Source organism: Carcharhinus amblyrhynchos, chromosome 30 (genome assembly GCF_965287045.1).
Source record: "Carcharhinus amblyrhynchos chromosome 30, sCarAmb.v2.hapA, whole genome shotgun sequence".
Taxonomy (NCBI): Eukaryota; Metazoa; Chordata; class Chondrichthyes; order Carcharhiniformes; family Carcharhinidae; genus Carcharhinus; species Carcharhinus amblyrhynchos.
The window spans coordinates 3,709,212-3,735,064 of record NC_137353.1 but is presented as its reverse complement, the minus strand read 5'-3'; the positions used below and the strand labels follow the sequence as shown (position 1 = coordinate 3,735,064).

Below are 25,853 nucleotides of genomic sequence, written 5' to 3'. Positions count from 1 at the left end.
TTCAGTTGTTTATCTCTCCACTCCTTCTGCCATTCTATGGATTAGAGCTGCTCCCACTCCACATGGCGAGGCATCACATGACTACTAATGGCTTGTTTGGGTCAAAGTCTACAAGCAATATTGACAATTGTAAAACCTGTTTGACTTGGGGAAAAGGCTCCTTTTGCATGTCTCCCCAATGCCATCACTCATGCCTTTTCAAAAGCTGATGTAACAGGGCCTAAATTGTTGACATGTTTGACAGGAAACTTCTGTAATAACTGATCATTCTTGGGAATGACTTAAATTAGGTGGTTAGGTGCATTGACCATGTAAATTCTCCCTCAGTACCCGAACAGGCGCCAGAGTGTGGCGACTAGGGAATTTTCACAGTTATTTCATAGTGTAAACGTAAGCCCACTTGTGACACTAATAAATAAAAAAAGTCTTTAAAACTTCAGTCACATCCCTAGGTGCTGGCATGCCCATAATAGCTTTCATCTCATCTTCAAGGGGATGCAACCCCTTTGCATCCACTTTGAAACAGAGGTATATAACCTTGTCAGCTTGAAAGGTACATTTCTCAAGTTTCAAATGTATGCCAGCTTCCTTAAACCTCCTTAAGACTTTGTCCAGGTTTACACCATGTTCTTCAGGAGACACACCATATTTACACCATGTTCTTCAGGACACCATCCACTTCTACCATCACTTTGGGGATTCCTTGCAAAACACTCTCCATAGTGTGTTGAAAAATGGTGCAATTTGATGAGACACTAAATGGCAATCAGGGTACTGATATAACCACTTGTGGGTTTTTATTGAACTGACTTTCTAGACTCCTCCTCCAGTTCGAATAGTTGTAAAGCATGACTTACGTCTAGCTTAGTGTATTTGAGACCCCATGCTAACTTGGTACAGAGGTCTTATATCCTCAAAGTGGGCTAAAGATCCAGCTGATCTCCCCTGTTTACCATTAGTTTGTAGTCCCCGTAGATGCTCACAGTGGGGTCCAGTTTTCAGGACAGAGACAATGGACGCAGCCCATCTGGAAAACTGAAATGGTTTAATAATGTTGGTCTTCCAACCTTTTCATTTCTCCCTCTACTCTCTTGTGCAACACATTTGACACTGGGTGAGCTCAGAAGAATCTAGGTGTAGCTTCAGGGTTTAGGTAATTTTTTGCTTTATCTCCTTTTATCTGCCCCAGTTCTCTCTGGAACACCTCCTGATATTTACATAGGACCGCCTTGAATCCCCCATCCTGGACATCAAACATTTCCAGTTTTATTTGTTTTAACCAGTCGCACCCCGTGAAACTGGAACTCTGTCCTTCAGTCACCATGATGGGTAGCTGAGCTGACTGGTTCCTATAGAATACAGGCACAGAAATTGTTCCCACTATCTTTAGTGTCTCTCCAGTGTACATGGCCAGAGTAACCTCAGAATGACTAAGATGTAACAGTTGCCATTCCTTCTGGAGATATTTGAATGTATTTTCATCTATGACTGTGGCCACAGCACCAGTGTCAACCTCCATTTACAGGAGATGTTTGTTAATCATTAACACGAACAGGAGATATCTTACTGTGTTGGACCTGATTAAGTGTGTAAGCCTTGGATCTCTCTTTTGGTTCCTCTGCCAAGTTATTCATAGAAGTTGTATTTGTTACCTTTTTTTGGAGTGCTTTGTGCAGTCCCTCTTGCCTTACACCTAGCTTGCAGGAGACCCTTCTCTTTGCATCTGAAGCAGATAAAATTCTTGCACCGGAATGATTCTTGGGAGTGGCCTGCCCCACACCAAAAATATGTCTCAGACCCTGGTGTTGAATGGCCTTTCTCAAGCTCCACTGTGCCCTCACTCAGGTTGTTCCTAAAAGCAGCTGGTTCCTGCCACAACCGTTTCACCTCATTCTGCACCCCTTGCAGCTCGCACATATCTTGCTCAGCGCACTCAGTTGCTTGTGCCATCTCTATTGCTTTCTCATAGTAAAATCTTGCCTTCAGCCAGTAGTTCCTCTTGGATATGAAGATAATGGATTACCACAAACCAAATGATCCCCCAACATGTCTCCCAGTAAAGGCCTGAAGTCACAGAACTCAGCCAGCCTGCAGGGTCTGGCCATGAAGATGGAGATCATCTCTCCTGGATCCTGTGTAGAATTTGTACCTCTGCATGATAATGGAAGGTCGGGTGTTATAGTGACCTTTAACCCAAATTGACTAACTGGTTGAAGGTCATTGTGTCTGGAGCTTCAGATGACATTGAATTCCTCACCAGATTGTAAGTCTGTGTGCCTCAGATGAGCAGAATCACCTTCTGCTTCTCCTTGGCTGTTATTTTCATTTGCTGCAAAGAAATAACGCAGACTCTCAATTCACTGCCCCAACTCAACTTCAGACTTGATTGGCTCTATCTTCCCAAATTTTGCATCCTTCAAACAAAGTCAGTACTTTTTGTTGATTGAACTTTGAGTGATCGCTCTTCTCCCCTTCTGTCTCTGCACTGCAGGCTTTCAATGACTGATCCAGTTTGTCCTTGTTGCCAGTGTAATAACATGAAGCAATTCAATATTGCTAGTAACAAAATAAAGGATTTATTGACTGAGATGGACTAAGGATTTAATGGCATAACTATTCAAATCAACTCTTTACAACACCCTGACTTCAACTGCCAACTTCCAGCCCTGGGGATGCACGCCCTAGCTCCCACTTGGCCCATGTTCACCTGTTCGCACTCCCTTGGTTCTGACCCAGTTATGTGGCCCACAAATGATCACCCATTGAAAGAGGCTACGCTACCACAGATGCACATTTGATTGGCCCAAAATCATGACAAAGTTGACAGCTACTGAAAAGGCAATTGAATGACCAGACAAAGTATTTGCGCACTTTGGCAGACTGGAGCAATGGTTAGCGATAATGGAGCTCCATTCATGTCAAGGGAATTCATGGACCACTTCAAAAACCATGGCATACGGCATATTAGAACTGCGCCTTGTCATCCTTCCACCAATGGATTGGTGAAGAGGTTGTTGCAGGTCATTGAAGAATGCCATAAAAGCATTAAAAGATGAAGGACCATATGCCAAAAGAGTAAACAACTTTCTCATATCTTACAGATACACAGCCCACGCAACAACCCTAAATTTGCTGGCAATATTATTTTTGAAGAGGAAGTTGAGAACCAAATTTTACTTGCTCTTACCATCTGATGCTTCTACCTTTGTACAGTGACAGCAGAAGAACCAAGTTACATCAAAACCAAGAAGTTGTGATCAAGTCGAAAGAGTCTTATTGAGAATCTACTCTTCCAGTGAGAAATGGGTATCTGCCACAATACTCACAAAGATGGGACCTTTTTTTATAGTGCAGACTGATGATGACAGCGAGTTTGGAGGTAACACACAAATCATCTTCATATCAGAAAGGGAATTTGCTGAGTCAATATCTGACACAAGATCTGGAAATCCCTGAACCTATGATCACGATTGAGTCAAATTCTGAATCTGCACCAGTTGAACCAACAGCATTTGTAGAAGCTGAAGAAGAATCAACTTTATCAGATGATGCTTCTGTGCTAAGTGGTGAACAGCATACTGAGAGCATGAAAGAAAATAGTCCTGAATGATGGGTTCTGCCTAAGTGGAACTGATGTCCACTAAATATCGTCTTTGAATACTGTGAACAAAATTTTACCAAGTAAGAATTAAAGTTAGTTGTTATACTACTGGAGTAAACTAGCCTCCTATCCGTTAACTCTGCCTACACTTATTGCTGCCTCAGAAAAGCAGCGAGCGTAATCAAAGACCCCACGCACCACGGACATACTCTCTTCCGTCTTCTCCCATCAGGGAAAAACTACAGAAGTCTGAGGTCACATACCAACCGACTCAAGAACAGCCTCTTCTCTACTGCTGTCAGACTTCTGAATAAACTTACCTAGCACTAAGTTGATCTTTCTCTACACCCTAGCTATAACTGTAACTCTACATTTTGCACTCTGTCATTTCCTTCTCTATGAACGGTATATTTTGTCTGTATAACGCGCAAGTAACAATACTTTTCACTGTATGCTAATACATGTGACAATAATAAATCAGATCAAATGGGACAGATATGTATTGTAAACCAATGCATCTCTATGTAGTGTGTCACATGATTATGTGGTGATATCATCAGAAGCATTAGGGAGATTTTCCCTCTCTTCCATCAGACTGTAAGCAAGCAACACCTATCTAATAAAGTCCCACGAACTGGTTCAGTAACCCATATGGCAACCTTTTTACTCTTTTATTTTTGTTGTTAAAGTGAACTGACCTCTTTAATATACAAAGAACATTTTTTTCTTTTTGTTATTAATCACATGATGTCCCTCTTCCAATATATTTCAAAATTTATTGGAGAAGACATTTCTTTTTGTAAAAAGTCTGATAATCGTTGACTTGTGTCAACTTGTCATATCTTAGAGAGCTCCCTTCTTTCTAACATTGCAGTTATGCTAGCTAGGTCTACTCTTAGTGTTTTTTTCAAATATGCTTTAACATTTATTAGCAGTCTTGGAGCATTCAGAGAGACAGAGTTCCTGCAAAATCCTTCTAACTTTAACCAGGCTTCAGCTGTTAAACCAAACTGCTTTCTGCCAAAGACTTTTCTCTCTGCATTTCATCATATGACCTTGTCAATCACTCTACTCAGAAATCCCAGGTTGCGTGGGTTTCCTCCGGGCGCTCCGGTTTCCTCCCACACCCCAAAGATGTGCTCTTAGGCTGATTAGTATACCAAATTGACACTATTCTCCCCTGAATCTGGCTAAGTTAGGGGTTCCACTCGCATACACACAGGGCAGGGTAGGTGTAGGAGGATGCGGCGGCATGGGCTCGTTGGGCCGAAGGGCCTGTTTCCCGTGCTGGGTTGTTCTTTGTTCTTTGTTTGTTCTTAAGTAAACAAAAGTCCATTAGCTCTACTTAAAATAACCATTTCAAGATTGAAATAAGTAATTATCCTGCTGTTCCAAAATCTGAGCTGCATTCCTTCCAAACATACTGACTACCTGTGACATAAAGCTGAGTTTATAAATATTCTCAAATACAAAAAAAACCATTCATTTGCACTCCTATCATCACAGGATGCCAATTTATCCTTTGTCCTGGATGATGTCGAGCTTCTCGAGTATTGTTGGAGCTGCACTTATCCAGGCAAGTGGAGAGTATTCCATCACACCCCTGACTTATGCCTTGTAGATTGTGGACAGGCTTTCGGAGTTAGGAGATGAGTTGGTCTGTGCAGAATTCCCAGCATCTGACTTGCTGTTGTAGTTGCAGTATTTATTCAGCTAGTCCAGTTCAGCTTCTGGTCAATAGTAACTCTGAGATTGGTTAATAGTGGGAAATTCAGTGATGGTCATCCGATTGAATGTCACCAGGAAATGATTCTCTTTTGTTGGAGATGGTCATTTTGTTTTGCAATTGTAATTTGCCACTCATCATCCCGAGTCTGAAAGTTGTTCAGGTCTTACTTCATATGGACATGGATTGCTTCAGTAGCTGAGAATTTGCAAATGTGCTTAATGCTGTCCAATCAATAGTAAACATCTCTGCTTCTGAGCATATGATGGAAGGAAGGTCATTGGTAAAGCAGAGGAAATGATTGGGCTGAGGACAGCACCCTAATAAACTCCTACAGTGACTTCCTGGGATTATGATTGACCTCCAACAACCACAATCAACTTCCTTTGTGTCAGATATGTCTCCAACCAGTGGAATGTTTACCTCCCAATTCCCATGGAGTCCATTTTTTGCCAGAGCTCCTTGATGCCATATTCGGTCAGATGCTGCCTTAATGTCAAGGCGGTCACCTTCGCCTCAAGAGTTTAGCTCTTTTGCCCTTGTTTGAAACAAAGCTGTAACAAGGCCAGGGGTCCAGCTATCCGGACAGAATCCAAACTGACTATTAGTGAGCAAGTTTTTGCTGAGTAAGTGCTGCTTAGTAGTACTGTCAATGATACCTTCCACCACCTTCGCAGACTCACCTGAGGAAGGAGCAGCATTCCAAAAGCTTGTGATTCCAAATAAACCTGGTGTTATGAGACTTCTTACTGCACTTTCATAGAACCATTGAATTCCTACAGTGCTGAAGAAGGCCATTTGGCCCATCTGACTCTCCAACAGAGTATCTTACTCAGACACTCCGTGCCATCCTATCCCCATGACTGTACACATTTACCATGGCTAATCCATCTAACCTACACATCTTGGAACACTAGGTGGCAATTCAGCACGGCCAATCCACATAACCCTGGACTGTGGAAGGAAACTAGAGTACCTAGAGGAAACCCATGCAGACATGGGGAGAACATGCAAACTCCGCACAGACAGTGATGCTAGCCGGGAATCAAACCCAGGACCCTGGAGCTGTGAGGCAACAGTGCTAACCACTGCCCCACCATGCTACCCAATTTATTGCTATGCTGGTAGACATTTTGTTTTATGTCTTTGCCTGATTGGCAAAATTTTTCTTCTGGCGTGAATGTAAGTTGATTTTCCAAATCAGTGCTAAATTAATTTTAAAAGCTTTAGATTTGCTGACAGGCACTTCCTGCCATTGTCCTTTGCATTCTTGTTGTCTTTTGCTTCCCAGATTTTAAGTTTGTAAACTTTATGTGTAATGTTGCCATGCTAATTGGTTCAGCAAGGAGCCAGCCTGAATTGGTGATGTATACGTGGCTTCAGTCTCCAGTGCAGCTGTGAAATGTGACCCTCTGGAAAACCTGCACATTTGGGGTGGCACGGTGACTCAGCTCCAGGGATCTGGGTTTAATTCCAACCTTGGGTCACTGTCTGTGTGGAGTTTGCACATTCTCGTCGTGTCTGTGTGAGTTTCCTCCGTGTCCTCTGGTTTCCTCCCACTACAAGATGTGTAGGTTAGGGGGATTAGCCATGGGAAATGTGTGGGGATATATAGAGAGGGTCTGGGCATGATGCTGTGAATCAGTGAAGACTTGATGGGCCAAATGGCCTCTTATGCCATGTTGGGATTCTATGCTTCTGTGATTAGATCTCCTCACTATTTACAGGTACTTACAGATAATACAACAATATATAATGACTCAGACTCCAACAACTCTGAACTGAAGTTACTTAACCTGCTGACACACAGATAAGATTGTTGGGGAATGCATTGCTCTCCACAGACTCCCAGATGTTACAGCTCACCATCTCATCATGTTCACTGCATTTGCTTATTTAATGTCAGAGGAGTTTGTACTCAATGTTCTTGAAAACTAAACTCAATTGGCAAACATGGTTCTAAAATACTGATCCAATATAATGAAAATAAATATAATTTAGTCATTACTTACTTCTGCTGAAACATGGCCTGAGGCTTCAGTTCAGGGCTGGTTATAATTTTAGATTGTTTTTGAGTATCAGCACTTTGTGTGTTTGTGCATAAGCGTACCTGTGAACTGAACAGTTCTGAAGAGAAGCGCTATTTCCAAAATTTATTTGTTGATGGTTCAATCACAGCTAAATCTTAACCTAAAATGACAAACTTTTATTATTCACTAGCTGTCTCCAACCCACTCAAAGTGCTCACTTTCCAAAACTATAGAGTGAGAGAAAAGTAGTTCAGACATTCAACTAAGACTGATACTTTTCTTACCTAGAAGGATTCGTTGAAATGTTTAAATGCCGGCCTAATAAAAACACTGTGTGTCGCTGTAAAAGAGGCTATTACTGCAGCAAAAAAACCTTTGATACCTGCTGGAATTGCAGAAGATACACACCATGTCCAATAGGTGAAGGGGTTAAAGTGCAAGGTATGATGTTAGACTGCATGTTTGAAAGGTCAGTAAGCCAATAGTGTCATTGAGAAAACATCCCTGTATTAAAAGTGTGAAGTTGATATAGAATCTTACAGCATAGTAGAAGACTATTGGCCCATCATGCCTATGCCAGCTCTTTGAAAAAACTATCCAATTTACTTCCATTCTCCAGATTTTCCCCATAACCCTGCATATTAGTCTTTTACAAGTATATGTCCTACTACCTTTTGAGAATTCTATAGAATGTTTCCATCACCCATCCAGTAGTTTCTTTTCAGATTTTAGCAGTCGTTCTTGTTGACACATTTATGTTTAGGTTGTTTTATTTAGGCCATAAGATGTAGTAGCAGAACTAGGCTGCTCCACCCTTCAATGCAATCATGGCTGATCTGATATAATCCTTAATTCCACTTTCCTGCCTTATCCCTATAACCTTTGATTCCCTTACTGATTAAAACTCTGTCTATCTCAGCCTTAACCATATCTAACGACCCAGAGTGCACAGCTATCTGTGGTAAAGAATTCCACAGATTCACCATCCTCTGAGAGAAGAAATTTCTCCTCATCTCTGTCTTAAATGGACAACCCCCTTATTCAGAGATTATGCCCTCTGATCCTACACTCTTTCACAAGGGGAAACAACCTCTCAGCATCTAGTCTGCCAAGTCCCCCAAGAATTCTGTATGTCTCAATTAGGCCACCTCTCATTCTTCTAAACTCTGAAGAGTACACTCCCAATTTACTTAACTTCTCCTCTTAAGAAAATCCCTATCTACCTGGAATCAACCCAGTGAACTTTCTCGAGACTGCCTCCAATCCCCTTAGATAAGTGGACCAAGACTATTCACAGTTTTTGGGGCGGTGTAACTAGTGCCTTGTACAGTTTTAGCAAGACTTCCCTATTCTTATACTCCATTCCCTTTAAAATAAAGGCCAACATTCCGTTTATTTTCCCAATTACCTGCTGAACTTGAATGCGAGCTGTTTGTGATTTATGCATGAGGAGTCCCAAATCCCTCCATGCTGCAGCTTCCTGCAGTCTTTGCGTCTAACCTATGCATCTCAGGACACTAAGGGGCAATTTAGCATGGCCAATCAACCTAACGCGCACATCTTTGGACTGTGGGAGGAAACTGGAGCACCCGGAGGAAACCCAGGCAGACACAAGGAGAATGTGCAAACTCCACAGACAGTGACCGGAGCTGGGAATCGAACCCAGGATGCTGGAGCTGTGAAGCAACAGTGCTAACCACAGTGCTACTGTGTCGCCCGCCTATTTAAATAATATTCAGCTCCTTTATTCTCCCCATCAAAGTGTACAACTTCACATTATCCTAGATTATACTTCTTTTGTCAATTGTATCAGTTTGATGATCTGAGGTTGCTAATGCACACGCCTAAAGAAATCTCATGTCCCTAATTGCTTTACCAAAACCCCTCATAGTTTTGAATTATTTTCCTAATCCTCACTCTAACAAATGATCATTTAGATTTGAAACATTTGCTCTATTCTCTCCTCACAGATGCTGTCAGACTTGCTGAGATTTTCCAGCATTTTCTGTTTTTGTTTCAGATTTCAGCATCCGCAGTATTTTGCTTTTAGTTTTTCCCTATCGTCATGGTTATTGAAAATGAATTGGCTGTCATAGTGGCACAGACACTATATTGTGCTGCTATGTGTTGCATGTTGTCTCCTAAAGATGGGTTCTAAATTCTAAGATGTGTAGCAACTAGGGGACATCAGTTGGCTATTTCACTAATTATAGAATCCTACAATGCAGAAGGAGGCCATTCAGCCCATTAAGCCTGCAGTGACTATAATTCCACCCAGGCCCTATCCCTATAAACTCATGCATTTACCCTAGCTAGTCCCCCTGACAAAACTAAGGGGCAATTTAGCATGGCCAATCCCCCCAACTGGCACATCTTTGGAATGTGGGAGGAAACTGGAGCACCCGGAGGAAACCCACGCAGGTACGGGGAGAATGTGCAAACTCCACACAGAGAGCGACCCAAGCTGGGAATTGAACCCGGGCCCCTTGTGCTGTAATGCAGCAGTGGTAACCACTGTGCCACCATGCGCCTAAACTATATTCCCAACCTGGCTAGAACTTGTGCCTGAGTAAAAAGATTGTCAGTTTTAGAACTCTGCTCCAGAACCTGAGCATATAATCTAGACCGACCCTTCATTGCTGTACTGCAGGAGCATTCTGTGTTGGGGGTATTTTTTTGAACTAGTTAGTAAATAGATGCATGTCATATCATCTAAAATTCACAGCACTATTAGAAGATGAGGGAGGATTTGTCTGGTTTCTTGGTCAACATTCATCCCTCAAGGTTTATCATTCAAAAACAATAACTGGTCACTTACCTCATTGTTGTAGATGAACTATGCGGTGCATGAAATAGCTCCGACTTTTCATACAACATAAAAGCAATTACACTTCAGAAATAATTCTTCAGCTGTAAAACACTTTATCATTTGCAGAGGACTTGAAAGCCATTGCATTAATGCAAGTTCATTCTGTCAAAATTTTAAAAAAGCAAGATTAGCTGCTTTTGATGGTTTTTTTTAAACCTGATAATGTTGTGTATCAGATAGTAGTCTTTACCATAGATGCATAGAATTCCTACAGTGCAGAAGGAGACCATTTGTGTATCAAGTTCGCACCAACTAATCGATAGAGCATCCTACCCAGGTGCTATTCCCTTAATCCCACATATTTTCCACTCTAATCTCTCTAACCACACATCTGGGACTTGAGGGGAAGTTTTAGCATAGCCAATCTGCTTGACCTGCACATCTTTGAACTATACCCAAGGGTTTTCCCTATTTCCTTTTATAACTTTGCCACAAACATGGAGAGGTTTTTCAAAAATGAAATTAGAGAGGATTTTTAGCAGCCGATTAGTGTGTGGAGGCAAATGAGCACAAACATTTACACCACTACCCCGATGGTCTAGTGGTTAGGATTCGGCACACTCATTGCTGTGGCCAGGGTTCAATTCCTGGTCAGGGAATGAAAGTTAATTGCTCATGGACAACAGTTCCAACAACTTTGAATTAATTCCTGATCGAAGACAGGAAGCAGTTCCATCAGAATCAATGGAATAAGATTTGTAGTTTGGGGTGGCATGGTGGCACAGTGTTAACGCTGCTGCCCCACAGCACCAGGGACCCAGGTTCAATTCCAGCCTCAGGTGACTGCCTGTGTGCAGTTTGTATGTTCTCTCCATGCCTGTGGATTTCCTCCGTGTGCTCCAATTTCCTCCCACAGGCCAAAGAAATGTACATTAGATGGATGAACCATCAAAAAAGTGTGGGGATTGGGTGGGGGAGAGGGCCTGAGTAAGAAACTCTGTCAAGACTTGGTGCAGGTGTGATGGGCTGAATGGCCTCTTCTGCACTGTAAGGATTCTATGATTCTATGACCTCCCAGCAGCAGACCAGGCAGTGCTCCAGGGAGGGTTTAATGCCCTCCTCCATTCTGCCTGGCTTTAGCTGTGGAACAGTTTGCACAATGGTGATCTTCCTGCTGAAGATTTTTTTTCAGGCAAAAGTTTTAGAAAAGTGGAGATAAGGCATCTCAGATTGCTGCTTCTGTGCTGGAAGGCCTTTTACTGACCCTTCAACTTCAAGAGCTTGCCCACAGTCCTCAGTTGGACAGTGAGTCTTTACTCTGGTTACGAATTGGCTCAGTCAGAAAAATTGGGTGACTGTTGGGTGACTGTTTGCACACAGTGCTGGCCGTGATCTACATTTGAGCCAAATGCCCAGTTCCTGAGGCCACAGAGAAAATTCTGCCCAAAATGTATCTGCCTGTCCTTGCTTGATATATGTTTCAGCTTGTTATTTTTATTGCAGACAGCAGTCTCTTTTTCTTTGACAGTCTTTGAAATATTTCCCAATTGTATGTTTTGCTTTTTATTTTTGAGGGTTCCATCTTTCTGTCACCAACGCTTTTGATAAAGGACAACATAGGGCATTATGAGGAAGTTTACGGGGATGGAATGAGCAGGAGATTAAAGGAGGAGTTAAGGCAGTTTCTCAAAGTGCTTGGAATAGGCCATGGTTTCTCACAGTGTTCTGACCTGATAGAACTTCTGTTTATTATGCATGTTTGTGATTTGACAATGGGCTAAAAGGAGTGATGTTCAAATTTGGACATTATATTTTAATAAGAGGAATAATATATAACTCAGAGAATGAAAGAAAGATCAGGAGTATTTTAATAAGATGGTGAAATGCACAATAAAGGGGTCAAATAAAATCCAATGCTAGTAAATGTGAGGTGGTATTTATTAGTCACAAGTAGGTTTACATTAACACTGCAATGAAGTTACTGTGAAAATTTCCCAGTTGCCACACTCACCTGTTCGGGTACACTGAGGGAGAATTTAGCATAGTCAATGCACCTAATCAGCACATCTTTCAGACTGTGGGATGAAACTGGAGCATCTGGAGGAAACTCACGCAGAGACAGGGAGAACATGCAGACTCTGCAAAGATAGTGACCCAAGCCAGGAATCAAACCCAAGTCCTGTGAGGCAGCAGCGCTACCAGTGTGCCACCATGAAAGTATAAACTTTGAATATGTAGGTCTGAGTGATGTGAGACAGCAGAATATTTTGGAAGTTCTGGTCCATAGGACCTCAAGTGGATATGGTCATAAAAATAGCTGATGGAATAGCTGCATTTTATGGAAAGAGATATTAGGAATTAGATTGGTTAACCACGATCACAGTCCACAATAAACATGTGTTATTGGCAGCATGATACACTGGTGCTATTCACTGATTTCCAGGATTGCTGCATGTATCTAACAGTACCCAGACTCTTCATTGGCTGCATGCATCAGAAGGAAATCCAATATCACAGTGATGTCACTTAAATCATTATCGGTTTAGCACAGTTCGCTGGCTGGTTCGTTTGTGATCCTGTACCGGCTGAGGTTATTCATGATGGTCTAGCCTTCTCAATCTTGCCCCTCGCCTGAGGTGAAGTGATCCTCAGGTTGAACCACCACTAGTCAGCTGTCTCCCTCCCTCTCTCAAAATGGGAGAGCAGCCAATAGTCTTTTGGGACAATGGCAACTGTACTTTTTGAAGCATAGAAGGGTTATAGTGTAGAACAAGGCCATTCAGCCCATTGTGTCTGCTCTGGAGTTTGCACCTCTTAAAGGGAAAGTGCATTGTAGTTAGAAGGAATCATGTGATTCATTTGAAACAGAATCTGGTATTGAAGAATAGCTAAACATGCAGAAGAGCATCACCCTCATATGCTTCAAGTTCCAGGTCATTACCATTTGCTGTGTAAAAATGTTCTTCCTACATTTCCCTCCCACCCCCTGTATGTCTTGCCCAAAACTGAGTTCCCTTGTACCATCAGATAATGGGAACAGCATTTCTTTGTTCGCTTTATCTAAAGCTGTCATAATCCTGTGCACCACTAGTAGATCTCCCCTCAATCTTCTTTGCTCCAAGAAGACCAAGCCCAGGGTCCCCAATCTAAGCTTGTTTTAAAATCCCTCTTCCCTGGAACCATTCTGGTAAATCTCCTCTGCACCTTCTCAAGGACCCTCACATCCTTCCTGAAGTGTGGCGACCAGAACTGGACTTGAGTTATGCTCTAATCAGAATTTTATAAAGGTTATGGTGTGTGAGGAAATCTTTGTTTGTGGATTTTCTTTGGTGCTTGTGGCATGATGATTGAGGACTGTAGCACCTTGTATGGCTGGGGCAACAGTAAAAACACAGAATGTAGCAGACGGCTTATAGCATTCTTTTTAGCAAAAGATTGTCTGTCCACTGACCAGTTATGTAATATGAAAACCTGGCCATGGGTCCCGGTGTTTTGGGTGCAAGAAAGGAGGTTAGTTAGGAGCTGACAAGGCAACACACTTGCTTTCGTTAGCTTTGCACAGTTGGGACTCGGAGAAATGTGACAGTTGATGCACTAGGTCACTCCTATGCTGTTTTTATTTCTGTGGGCAGTTAGGGTGCAGAAAAAGCCTGCAAGAAATGTCAGTACAATGAAGCTGAGGTGCAGTTGTCTGCTCCATAAAGGGTAGTTATTAACAGCCGAGGAGTTGGGACTGTGCCTGGAATGAGACACTGGAGTGTAGCCTGGCCCACACGGTGCAATACAGTCTCGGAGGGTTGATCAACTCAGCTGGGAAAGACCAAGAAGGCTGGAACTGGGAGCAGCTATGAGAGATATTGAGATAGTGTACCTTCTGGGGAGGATTGTTCCCGTGGAACTTGGGTGGAATAGAGCTGCTGTCACCCAGAAATCAGACACACTCTTTGAAGGAGAGGAACAGGGGTTCTTCATCTGAAAGATGGAGTCTAAAATAATTTTTGTGACTCACAGTGATGACTGATGTCTGGATGGATTGATGAGAAGATTCAGAAAATCTGTCTTAGGCTGTGTCTGTCATTTAATATACAGCTTGTGATTGTTTGACCATTACTTTTCTGTTAATTCATGTTTACCTTGTACTAATTCAGGATGTTAGAGTATAAGATTAATTATATTTACTGTTTGCTTTAATGACTTTTCTATTAAAAAATATTGTGTTTAAAACCATAGAATACTGTCTGTATATTGGATTTCAAATTCAGTCTTCTTTAAACAAAAAGTTACTGGTCCCTAACTGGTTCATAATATGGTGGCACGGTGGCACAGTGGTTAGCACTGCTACCTCTCAGCTCCAGGGCCCTGGGTTCAATTCCTGAACTGGCTTGGGTCACTGCCTGTGTGGAGCTTGCATGTTCTCCCCGTGTCCGTGTGGATTTCCCCCGGGTGCTCTGATTTCCTCCCACAGTCTGAGAGACGTGCTGGTTAGATGCATTGGCCATGCTAAGTTCTCCCTCAGTGTACCCGAACAGGCGCTGGAGTGTGGCGACCAGGGGATTTTCATGGTAACTTCATTGCTGTGTTAATGTAAGCCTCCTTGTGACTAATAATAAACTTGTAAAAAATCCAGGTCACATCCCAGATCGTAACTAGAAGTTCAGCACCACTTCCTTGCATATGCAATCAATATCTCTATTTACAAGGCCCAAGCTACTTTTTTAAACTATTAAAAAGCAAACGTGATTACTGTTAAAACACATGTTTTTGAAAAGATTGCAAAAGTACATGTAAAGGCTTGCAAAGTGCACAATATTCAGCTGATATCATAAGGAGATCCTATTATTGGACCACTGTGTTACATTTTTGCGCACAGTTAGCTTTTGGATTTTATCAGCGCACCCTAAGCATAAGATACTCAGGCAGTTTACAGCAATGACCAGGAAACATGCCACTGAATATAAAGCCTACTAAACAGTCTCAGACCCCACCTGCTCATTGACTGAATTGCTTAAACCATAAAACCGTAAGACATAGGAGCAGAATTAGGCCACTCGGCCCATTGAGTTTGCTCCACCATTCAATCATGGCTGATATTTTTCTCATCCCCATTCTCCTGCCTTTTCCCCATAATCCCTGATCCCCTTATTAATCAAGAGAACTTCAAGGACTATATCACAGTGTCAGAGAGGAAGTTTAATGAGGACTTGTCTGTTGAGGTAGTATGGGCAGAAATTAGAAATAGGAGAGGAGAGGTCACCCTGTTGGGAGTCTTTTATAGACCTCCAAAAAGTTCTAGAGAGGTTGAGGAAAGGATTGCAGAGACGATCCTGGTTAGGAGTGAAAGTAATAGGGTAATTGTTATGGGGGATTTTAACTTTACTAACATTGATTGGAATTGCTATAGCTCTAGCTCGTTAGAGGGGTCAGTTTTTGTTCAAAGTGTGCAGGAAGGTTTTTTGACTCAATATGTAGATAGGCCAACTAGAGGTGAGGCTATATTGGACTTGGTGCTGGGAAATGAGCCTGACCAGGTGCTAGACTTGGAAGTTGGTGTGCTTTTTGGTGATAGTGACCACAATTCGGTTACGTTCACCTTAGTGATGGAAAGGGATAGGCATGAACCTCGGGTCAGTAGTTTTAGCTGGGGGAAGGGTAATTATGAGGCCATTAGGAGAGAATTAGGAAGCATTGGTTGGACTAGGAGATTACAGGGACTAGGAACGTCTGAAATGTGGAGTTTTTTCAAGGAGCAGCTACTGTGGGTCTGTGATAGGTATGTCCCTGTCAGGCAAGGAGGAATTGGTAGGGCTAGGGAACCGTGGTGCACAAAAAAAGTTGATTTGTTGGTTAGGAAGAAGAAGGAGGCTTATGTTCGGATGAGGCTTGAGGGCTCGGGTAGTGCAGTAGAAAGCTTTAGATTGGCTAGGAGGGAGTTGAAGAGGGAGTTAAGAAGGGCTAGAAGAGGGCATGAGATGACTTTGGCTGATAGGATTAAGGAGAATCCTAAGGCGTTCTATAGGTATGTCAAGAACAGAAGGTTGGTTAGGGCAAGATTAGGGCCAGTTACAGACAGTAGGGGGAAGTTGTGTGTGGAACCGGAAGAGATTGGAGAGGCATTGAACCATTATTTCTCTTCGGTGTTCACGCAGGACGATATGAATGTAGCTGAGGAGGTCACTGGGGTGAAGGGGTGTAAAATAGAAAGTATTGTAGTTGATACAGAGGATGTGTTGGATATTCTAGATGGGTTGAAAATAGATAAGTCCCCTGGTCCAGACGGGATTTACCCTAGGATTCTATGGGAGGCAAGAGAGGTGATTGCAGAGCCACTGGCTCTGATCTTCAGGTCGTCGTTGGTCTCTGGTATAGTACCGGAAGATTGGAGGACAGCGAATGTTGTCCCATTGTTTAAGAAGGGGAGCAGAGACTTCCCTGGGAATTATAGACCAGTGAGTCTTACTTCTGTAGTGGGCAAGGTTTTAGAAAGAATTATTAGGGATAGGATTTATAGTTATTTGGAGAGTAATGAATTGATTAGAGATAGTCAGCATGGTTTTGTAGCGGGAAGGTCGTGCCTTACTAACCTTATTGAGTTCTTTGAGAAGGTGACCAAAGAGGTGGATAGGGGTAAGGCAGTAGATGTGGTATATATGGATTTTAGTAAGGCGTTTGATAAGGTTCACCATGGTATGCTTCTGCAGAAAATGCAGATGTATGGGATTGGTGGTAATTTAGGTACTTGGATCAGGAATTGGTTAGCAGATAGGAGACAGAGTGTGGTGGTTGATGGTAATTATTCATCATGGAGTTCGGTTACGAGTGGTGTGCCTCAGGGATCTGTTTTGGGGCCACTGCTGTTTGTAATCTTTATTAATGATCTGGATGAGGGTATAGTTGGGTGGATTAGTAAGTTTGCTGATGACACCAAAGTCGGAGGTGTGGTAGATTGTGAGGAAGGGTGTCGAAGTTTGCAGGGTGACTTGGACAGGTTGCAGAGCTGGGCCGCGAGGTGGCGGATGGAGTTTAATGCGGAGAAGTGTGAGGTAATCCATTTCGGTAGGAATAACAGATGTGTTGAGTATAGGGCTAACGGGAGGACTTTGAATAGAGTGGAGGAGCAGAGGGATCTAGGTGTATGTGTACATAGATCCCTGAAAGTTGGGAATCAAGTAGATAAGGTTGTTAAGAAGGCGTACGGTGTCTTGGCGTTTATTGGTAGGGGGATTGAATTTAGGAGTCGCAGCGTCATGTTGCAACTGTACACAACTCTGGTGCGGCCGCACTTGGAGTACTGTGTGCAGTTCTGGTCCCCACATTACAGGAAGGATGTGGAGGCTTTGGAGAGGGTGCAGAGGAGGTTTACCAGGATGTTGCCTGGTATGCAGGGGAGGTGCTATGAGGAGAGACTGAGGGATTTGAGGTTGTTTTCACTGGAAAGAAGGCGGCTAAGAGGGGATCTTATAGAAACATATAAGATGATTAGAGGTTTAGATAGGGTGGATGGTGATAGCCTGTTTCCTCGGATGGAGAAATCTAGCACGAGGGGGCATGGCTTTAAATTAAGGGGGGGTAGTTATAGGACGGATGTCAGGGGCAGGTTCTTTACCCAGAGGGTGGTGAGGGACTGGAATGCCCTGCCTGCTGCAGTTGTAAATGCGCCTAGTTTGGGGGCGTTTAAGAGATTGGTGGATAGGTTTATGGACGAAAAGGGATTGGTTTAGATTAGTGGGTCAATGTTTTTTTTTAAAAATAAGACTGGTCGGCGCAACATTGTGGGCCGAAGGGCCTGTTCCGCACTGTAATGTTCTATGTTCTATGTTCTCTCACAACTTTACTTTTTCAATTCGGACAGCACCTAATAGCAGAATATCATAGGAGGTCACGTGTACCTCGCAAGGACAACTTACAAAGAAATTGGCAGCTTCCTCTGTTCCGACCACCACCCATGTCCCTCTCAGAATACTCATACCCTCCTTGTCAATTCCAAGGACTGTCAGATCTTAGGGTGGGAAGCGAGCATTTAACTGAGGCCTGTATATTAATATCATTAGGGGGGGCTGCTGATGATCCTAGGAAGAAATTAATTCCCCAGAGAGATGTCCCACTGTATACTGGCTCCAAATTAATTCTCCATGTTGACAGTACTGAACTTGACTCACACATCTCACTGATGAAAACTTATTGAAATATTAATGATGTATTTTCTGAATTATGTGATATTGCAACACCTGCTTTCAGGAACAGAAACAACTGATATTAAGTGTGAAGCTTGTCCTCCAGGATCATTTTCAGATGAGTCCACAACCACAGGAAAATGCAAGCCAGCTACTGAGTGAGTACATCAAAATGGTACAATGGCTAAGATCAAGTGTAGTATCGACATGCTGTACTTGGCTGAAGTCATTAGATTACATTTTAGCTTCATTTGAAGCAATTTTTAAAAGTGGCATCTCGGCCTTTGGCTAAGATACAAATAAGATTAAGCCTTGGAGGAGGAGCTATGCCTGCTCCAATCAGCTTGGATCATGTAGATCAAGCCCAAGACAGGAGGTGAGAGCCCTGTCTTGTCAGCTTGGATGGGGAATGTCTCACTCGCTGAGATTCTGAATTGGGCTTTGTTGGATTGAACTGGATATATAAAAAAAAGTAACCAGAATTAAATATAAATCAATTCATTACAGAGTAGTTAACTATCATTTTAAATGTTTTTAGAAGTGATGTAAAGTTATATTTCAGGTCTTTCTAATCTAGTTGAATCAATGTTTCCTATTACATTAACTTCTTGCCTCCTGCTGAAGAACACTGGATTTCAGCTAACTGGATAATCTAACAAAGACTGGCCTAATTTTAGCAAGCTGAACTCCAGTTATATCTTTCTTGATGGATAGTGACTGGATAAAGCTCAATACAATGGGAGATGCAGGCAAAATAGTACATAAATATACTAATCTAGCACTGCCAAATGTACAATCAGTTATGTTAGACTCACACTCTGCATCTGACCCCAAAAAAAACTTCAAACTTGCGAAATTTTACTTTCCTGATACTGAACAAAAATAACTTTTTCTCTGTAATTTATACAGTTGAGTGGACACTGAATATAGCAGTAGCTCAGGTTCTGACAATTTTATATCAGACTGCATTGTGTAACATTTTATATTTCTAATATACAACTTAGGCTAATATAGAATTTCATAAAAATGGTTGATCAAATTGTGGAGTATGAACTGGGAAAACAAATCCTGGAATCGCAAGTCATGAAAATAGAATCCACCACTAATGCCTCAGCTGAAATTGTAATCTCAAGCTATTTTTCATGTTTTAAATCAAGTGTTGTATTCTAGTTTAGCATGAATGATTTTTTCTTTACGTGTGTGAAGTATTTGTACAGTATGTGCACAAAAAATGAGGCCATACAGTTTATTCACACTTGTGTATGTGGGAAATCACTCGATATGGAAATAGCCCAACTAGGGAAGGGCCATTCTAGACCTGGTATTGGGAAATAAGCCCAACGAGGTAGTCAAAGTTTCAGTGGAAGAAGATTTTAGGAACTGTGACCATAATTCCGTAAGTTTTAAGTTACTTATGGATAAGGTTAAGAGTGGTCATTGGGTGAAAGTACAAAACTGGGAGAAGGCTAACTATGGCAATATTCATAGAATCTCTACAGGAGGCCATTTGGTCCATCAAGCCTGCACCAACCACAATCCCACCCAGTCCCTATTCCTGTAACCCTACACATTTACCCTGCTAATCCCCTGACACGAGGGTCAATTTAGCATGGCCAATCTACTGAACCTGAGCAGCTTTGGACTGTGAGAGGAAACCGGAGCACCTGGAGGAAACCCAAGCACACACGGGGAGAATGTGCAGACTCCACATAGCCAGTCACCCCAGCCAGAATTGAACCTGTCCTGGTGCTGTGAGGCAGGAACTTGGGAGTGTAGATTGTTGGTGGGTGTTTGAGGGTGAATCCGTATTTGTCATGTGGGAATCACATGACAAATATGGAATGGAGTTCAGATCAGCACGTTCCTGTGAAAATGAAGGATAAGAATGACAAGATACGGGATGACAAGAGAAGTTGTGAGCTCAGTCAGAAAAAAGGAGACATATGTAAGGTTCAGGAAACTGAAGACAGGTGGAGCCCTTGAATAATATAAAGAAAGTAAGAAAGAACTTTAACAAGGAGTTGGGAGGTCTACAAGGGGCCATGAAATGTCCGTGACAAACAGAATTAAGAAAAATTCCATGGCATTTTAGATGGATATAAGGAGAAAGAGGATAGCTAGGAAAAGAGTAAATCCACTGAAGGACAAAGGAGGGAATTTATGCATGGAGCCAGAGAATGTGGGTGAGGTCCTGAATGAATACTTGCATCAATATTCGCAAAGGAGAGGGACATGGTGGATGGTGAGTCTCGGGAGGGCTATGTTGATATTCTGGGGCATGTTGATATAAAAAAGGTGTTTTGAAAAGTATTACGGTGATCAAGTCCTGGGACTTAATGGAATCTATCCTGGAATATTGAGGAAGGTGAGGGAGGAAATTGCTGGGGCCTTCTACAAAGTCTTTGTATCCTCTTAAGTCACAGGGGAGGTTCCAGAAGACTGGAGATGTGCCAATGTTTTTCCTTTGTTAAGAAGGGCGTAAGAACATAAGAACTTAAAAAATAGGAGCAGGAGTAGGCCATCTAGCCCTGCAAGCCTGCCCCGCCATTCAATAAGATCATGGATGATCTGAAGTGGCTCAGTTCCACTTTCCCGCTTTCTCCCCATAACCCTTAATTCCCTTGTCTGTCAAAAACCTATCGACCCGTGACTTAAATATATTTAGCAAGGTAGCCTCCACCACTTCAACGGGCAGAGAATTCCAGAGATTCACCACCCTTTGAGTGAAGAAATTCCTCCTCAACTCCGATCCAAACTGCCCCCCGCTTATCTTGGGGCTGTGCCCTCTATTGCTGCTGTCCTTTCTGAGCGGGAAGAATCTCTCTACCTCTAGCCTATCCATCCCTTTCATTATCTTATACGTCGCTATAAGATCCCCCCTCATCCTTCTAAACTCCAACGAGTACAGACCCAGTCTATTTAGTCTCTCTTCATAGTCTAACCCCCTCATCTCCGGTATCAGCCTAGTGAACCTCCTCTGCACTCCCTCCAAGGCCAAAATATCCTTGCAGAAGTGCGGCGACCAAAACTGCACACAGTACTCCAGCTGTGGCCTCACCAGTGCCCTGTACAGTTGCAGCAAGACCTCCCTGCTTTTACATTCTATCCCCCTCGCTATAAAGGCCAGCATCCCATTCGCCTTCTTGATCACCTGCTGCACCTGCAGACTGGGTTTTTGCAACTCATGCACAAGGACCCCTAGGTCCCTCTGCACCATAGCATGCTGCAACTTTTCGCCCTTTAAATAGTAACCCCTCCTACTATTATTTCTGCCAAAGTGGATAACCTCACACTTGCCAACATTGTACTCCATCTGCCAGGTCCTCGCCCACTCGCTCAGCCTATCCAGATCTCTCTGCAGACTTTCCACACCCTCCGCACAATTTGCTTTTCCACTCATCTTTGTGTCATCAGCAAATTTCGTCACCCTACACTAAGCCCCCTCCTCCAGATCATCTATATAAACAGTAAATAGCTGAGGCCCCAGCACCGATCCCTGCGGCACTCCACTAGTCACCAATCAGAATAGCACCCATTGATACCAACTCTCTGCCTCCTATTAGACAACAAATCCTCTATCCATGCTAACACCTTACCCCCAACTCCATGCCCCCTAACCTTCTGAAGCAACCTTTTGTGCGGCACCTTATCAAATGCCTTTTGAAAATCGAGAAACACCACATCCACCAGTTCCCCTCGGTCTACCGCACTTGTCACATCCTCACAGAAATCCAATAAATTTGTCAAACACGACTTCCCCTTAACGAATCCGTGCTGCGTCTGCTCTATCAAACCATTCCTTTCCAGATGCCTCGCTATTTCTTCTTTGATGACGGATTCAAGCATTTTTCCAACAACAGACGTTAAACTAACCGGCCTATAATTCCCTGCCTTTTGCCTGCTACCTTTTTTAAACAGCGGTGTAACATTAGCTGTTTTCCAATCAAAAGGGAAAAAGGATGATCCAGGAAATTACAGGCCGATGGGCCTTACATTAGTGGTTGGGAAATTATTAGAGACTGTTTTAGGATTTACTTACATCTGAAAAACTATGGATTTATTAACCATAGGCAGCATAGCTTTGTGCAGGGCAGGTTGTGCCTGACAAACTTTATTGAGTTTTTGAGGAAGTGACAAAGATGAATACAAAGCGGCAAAGACTAGTGGGAAAAGAGAGGGTTGGAAAATCTTTAAAGGTCAACTAAACATCACAAAAAAAAGCTTTACAGAAAAGTAAATAGATTATGAGATTAAACTAGCTCAGAATATAAAAACAGATAGCAAAAGTTTCTACAAATATATAAAACGAAAATGAGTGACTAAGATAAACATTGGTCCTTTAGAGGATGAGAAGGGGGCTTTAATAATGGGAAATGAGGAAATGGCCGAGGCATTGAACAGATATTTTGTGTCGGTCTTCACAGTGGAAGACACAAACAAACTGCCAAAAATTGATGATAAGAAGGCTATGGCAGGTGAGGATCTCGAAACTATCAATCTTACTAAAGAAGTAGCATTGGGCAAGCTAATGGGGCTAATGATAGACAAGTTTCCTGATCCTAATGGAATACATCCCAGGTTGCTAAAAGAGATGGTGGAGGAAATAGCAAACGCGCTTGTGGTAATTTACCAAAATTTGCTGGACTCAGGGTGGTTCCTGCAGATTGGAAAAGAGCAAATGTGGTGCCACTTTTAAAAAAGAAGATAGACAAAAGGCGGGTAACTATAGGCCGATTTGCTTAACTTCTGTAGTAGGGAAAATGCTGAATCAAGGAAGAAATAGCGAGACATCTGGATCATAATTGTCTCATTGGGAAGACGCAACATGGGTTCACGAAAGGCAGGTCATGTTTATCTAACTTGCTGGAATTCTTTGAGGACATTATGAGCGCAGTAGGCAGTGGGGAACCTGTGGATGTGGTGTATTTCGATTTCCAGAAGACATTTAACAAGGTGCCACACCAAAGACTGCTGCATAAGATAAAGGCACACAGTTATGGGTAATGTATTAGCATGGTTCGAGGATTGGTTAACTAACGGAAAGTAAAGAGTGGGGCTAAATGGGTGTTTCTCTGGTTGGCAATCAGTGACTAGTGATGTACCTCAGGGATCAGTATTGGGACCACAATTGTTTACAATTTACATAGATGATTTGGAGTTGGGGATGAAGTGTACTGTGTCAAAATTCGCAAATGACACTAAGATGAGTGGCAGAGCAAAGTGTGCTGAGGACACTGAAAATCTGCAAAGTAATATAGATAGTTTAAGTGAGTGGACAAGAGTTTGGCAGATGAAGTACAATGTTGGTAAATGTGAGGTCATCCATTTTGGCAAGAATAATAGCGGAATGGACGATTATTTAAATGGTAAAAATTTGCATCATACTGCTGCGCAGAGGAATCTGGGTGTCCTTGTGCATGAATCGCAAAGAGTTGGTTTGCAGTGCAGCAGGTAATTAAGAAGACAAATGGAATTTTGTCCTTCATTGCTAGAGGGATGGAGTTTAAAAACAGGGAGATTATGGTGCAGCTGTATAAGGCGCTGGTGAGGCTACACTTGGAGTACTGTGTACAATTTTGGTCCCTTTACTTGAGAAAAGATATACTGGCACTGAAGAGGGTGTAGAGGAGAGTCACTAAGTTGATTCTGGAGTTGAGAAGAGACTCTGTAGACTGGAAGTGCACTCATTGGAGTGCAGCAAAATGAAGAAGGGATCTTATAGAAACATACAAGATTATGAAAGGAATAGATAAGATAGAAGCAGGGAGGTTGTTTCCACTGGCGGGTGAAACTAGAACTAGGGGCATGGCCTCAAAATAAGGGGGTGCAGATTTAGGACTGAGTTAAGAAAGACCTTCTTCACCCTAAAGATTGTAAATCTGTGGAATTCCCTGCCCAGTGAAGCAGCTGAGGCTACCTTGTTGAATGTTTTTAAGGCAAAGATAGATTTTTGAACAGTAATAGAATTAAGAGTTATGGTTAGCGGGCAGGTAATGGAGCTCAGTCCACGAAAAAGATCAGCTGCGATCTTATTGAATGGCAAAGCAAGCTCGAGGGGCCAGATGGCCTAGTCCTGCTCCTAGTTCTTACGTTCCTATGATTGATAAGAGCAGAGCAGTTGATGCTGTTCACATGGACTTCAAACAAGGTCCCTCTTGGCAGGCTGATGCAGAAGGTGAAGTCACATGGGATCCATGGTGAACTGATAAGATGAATACAGAAAACAGAGAGTTGCAGTAGAAGGGTGTTTTTCTGACTGGAGATTTGTGTCCAATGGTGTTCTGCAGAGATCAGTGCTGGGATCCCAGTTGTTTGTAATATATATAAATGATTTGGTGGAGAACGTAGATGGTCTGATTCGTAAGGTTTCAAACGACATTAAGATTGGGGGAACTGCCGATAGTGAGGAGGATTGCCAGAGGATGCAGCAAGATATAGATAAGCTAGAGACTTGGGCAGAGAAATGGCACATGGAATTTGATATGGACGAATGCAAAGTGATACATTTTAGAAGGTTTAATGCAGGAAGGAAGTATACAGTAAATGGCGGAATTCTTAGAAGCATTAAAATATAGAGGGACCTAGATGTACAGGTCTATCGTTCCCTAGAAGTGGCAACACGAGTGGTCAAAAAGGGTCTGGGATGCTTGCCTTCATCAACCGGGCTATAGAGTACAAAAATTGGCATATCATGTTGCAGCTGTATAGAACTGTAGTTAGGCCAGATTTGGAATATTGCACGCAGTTCTGGTTGCCACACTACCAGAAAGATGTGGTGAGGGAACAGAAAACATTGCCTCGTTTGGAGGGTATTAGCTATGAGAGATTGGACAAACTTGGTTTGTTTTCACTTGAACACCAGAGGCTGAGGAGGTGACCTGATAGAAGTTTACAAAATTTTGAGAGGTCAGGAGAGAATGGAGTGGGGCCCGATCTTACTGGTTCATCCCATCGGTGGATGGTTGTGGCAGGCTGTAAGATAGGGCGAGAGGCCAAAAATCAGGTTCACATTATAAAGGGCACAAAGCCGATTTCAATATTTATGACCTTATTTAAATATCATTAGTGACTCCCGTGTGCAATCATCTGGGTTTACTTGCCCTTACCTGCTCATCAGTCGAGATCCTCACTGGCAAGGATCACGTATGGTTTCCATCAGGGGGATCAGACATGATGGCCTCACCATGGGAACGGAGGCCATTGAAGCCCCTGAGTGATTGGGGTCTAGGCCAGACTGTGTCTGCCTGGCAGTACCAACCTGGCTTCATGGCAGTGCCAGCCTGGCACCCTGGCAAAGCCCACCGAGCAACAGGCTTGAGGTGGGGCCTGAAGGGGAGGGCCCATATTGAGGGTGGGGTCATGTCAAGGGAGGTGGGGGGGAGCTCTGTGGTGGGGGGAGGGAAGGGGTATATTCTGCATCGGGCTGGGATGGCAATCAGCTGGATGACAATTGGAGGGTGATGGGGATTGGCATTGGTCGGGCAGCATCGAGGGATGGGGAACAGTATTAGCCGGG

General features: G+C 42.9%; 2 protein-coding genes across 2 annotated transcripts in view; one reads left to right on the top strand and one right to left on the bottom strand.

The window, feature by feature from the left end:
- Positions 1-25,853, bottom strand: part of LOC145360047 (tumor necrosis factor receptor superfamily member 5-like) — a 179,267-nt gene that overhangs the window by 93,142 nt on the left and 60,272 nt on the right. The window lies entirely within an intron of this gene.
- The window catches only part of LOC145360265 (tumor necrosis factor receptor superfamily member 5-like), a 60,553-nt gene that overhangs the window by 22,841 nt on the left and 11,859 nt on the right, over positions 1-25,853 (top strand). The window contains exons 5-6 of the mRNA XM_080215373.1: positions 7,646-7,798; positions 18,402-18,495. Coding sequence (XP_080071499.1) covers positions 7,646-7,798; positions 18,402-18,495 — 247 coding nt within the window. The remainder of the gene's footprint in view (positions 1-7,645; positions 7,799-18,401; positions 18,496-25,853) is intronic.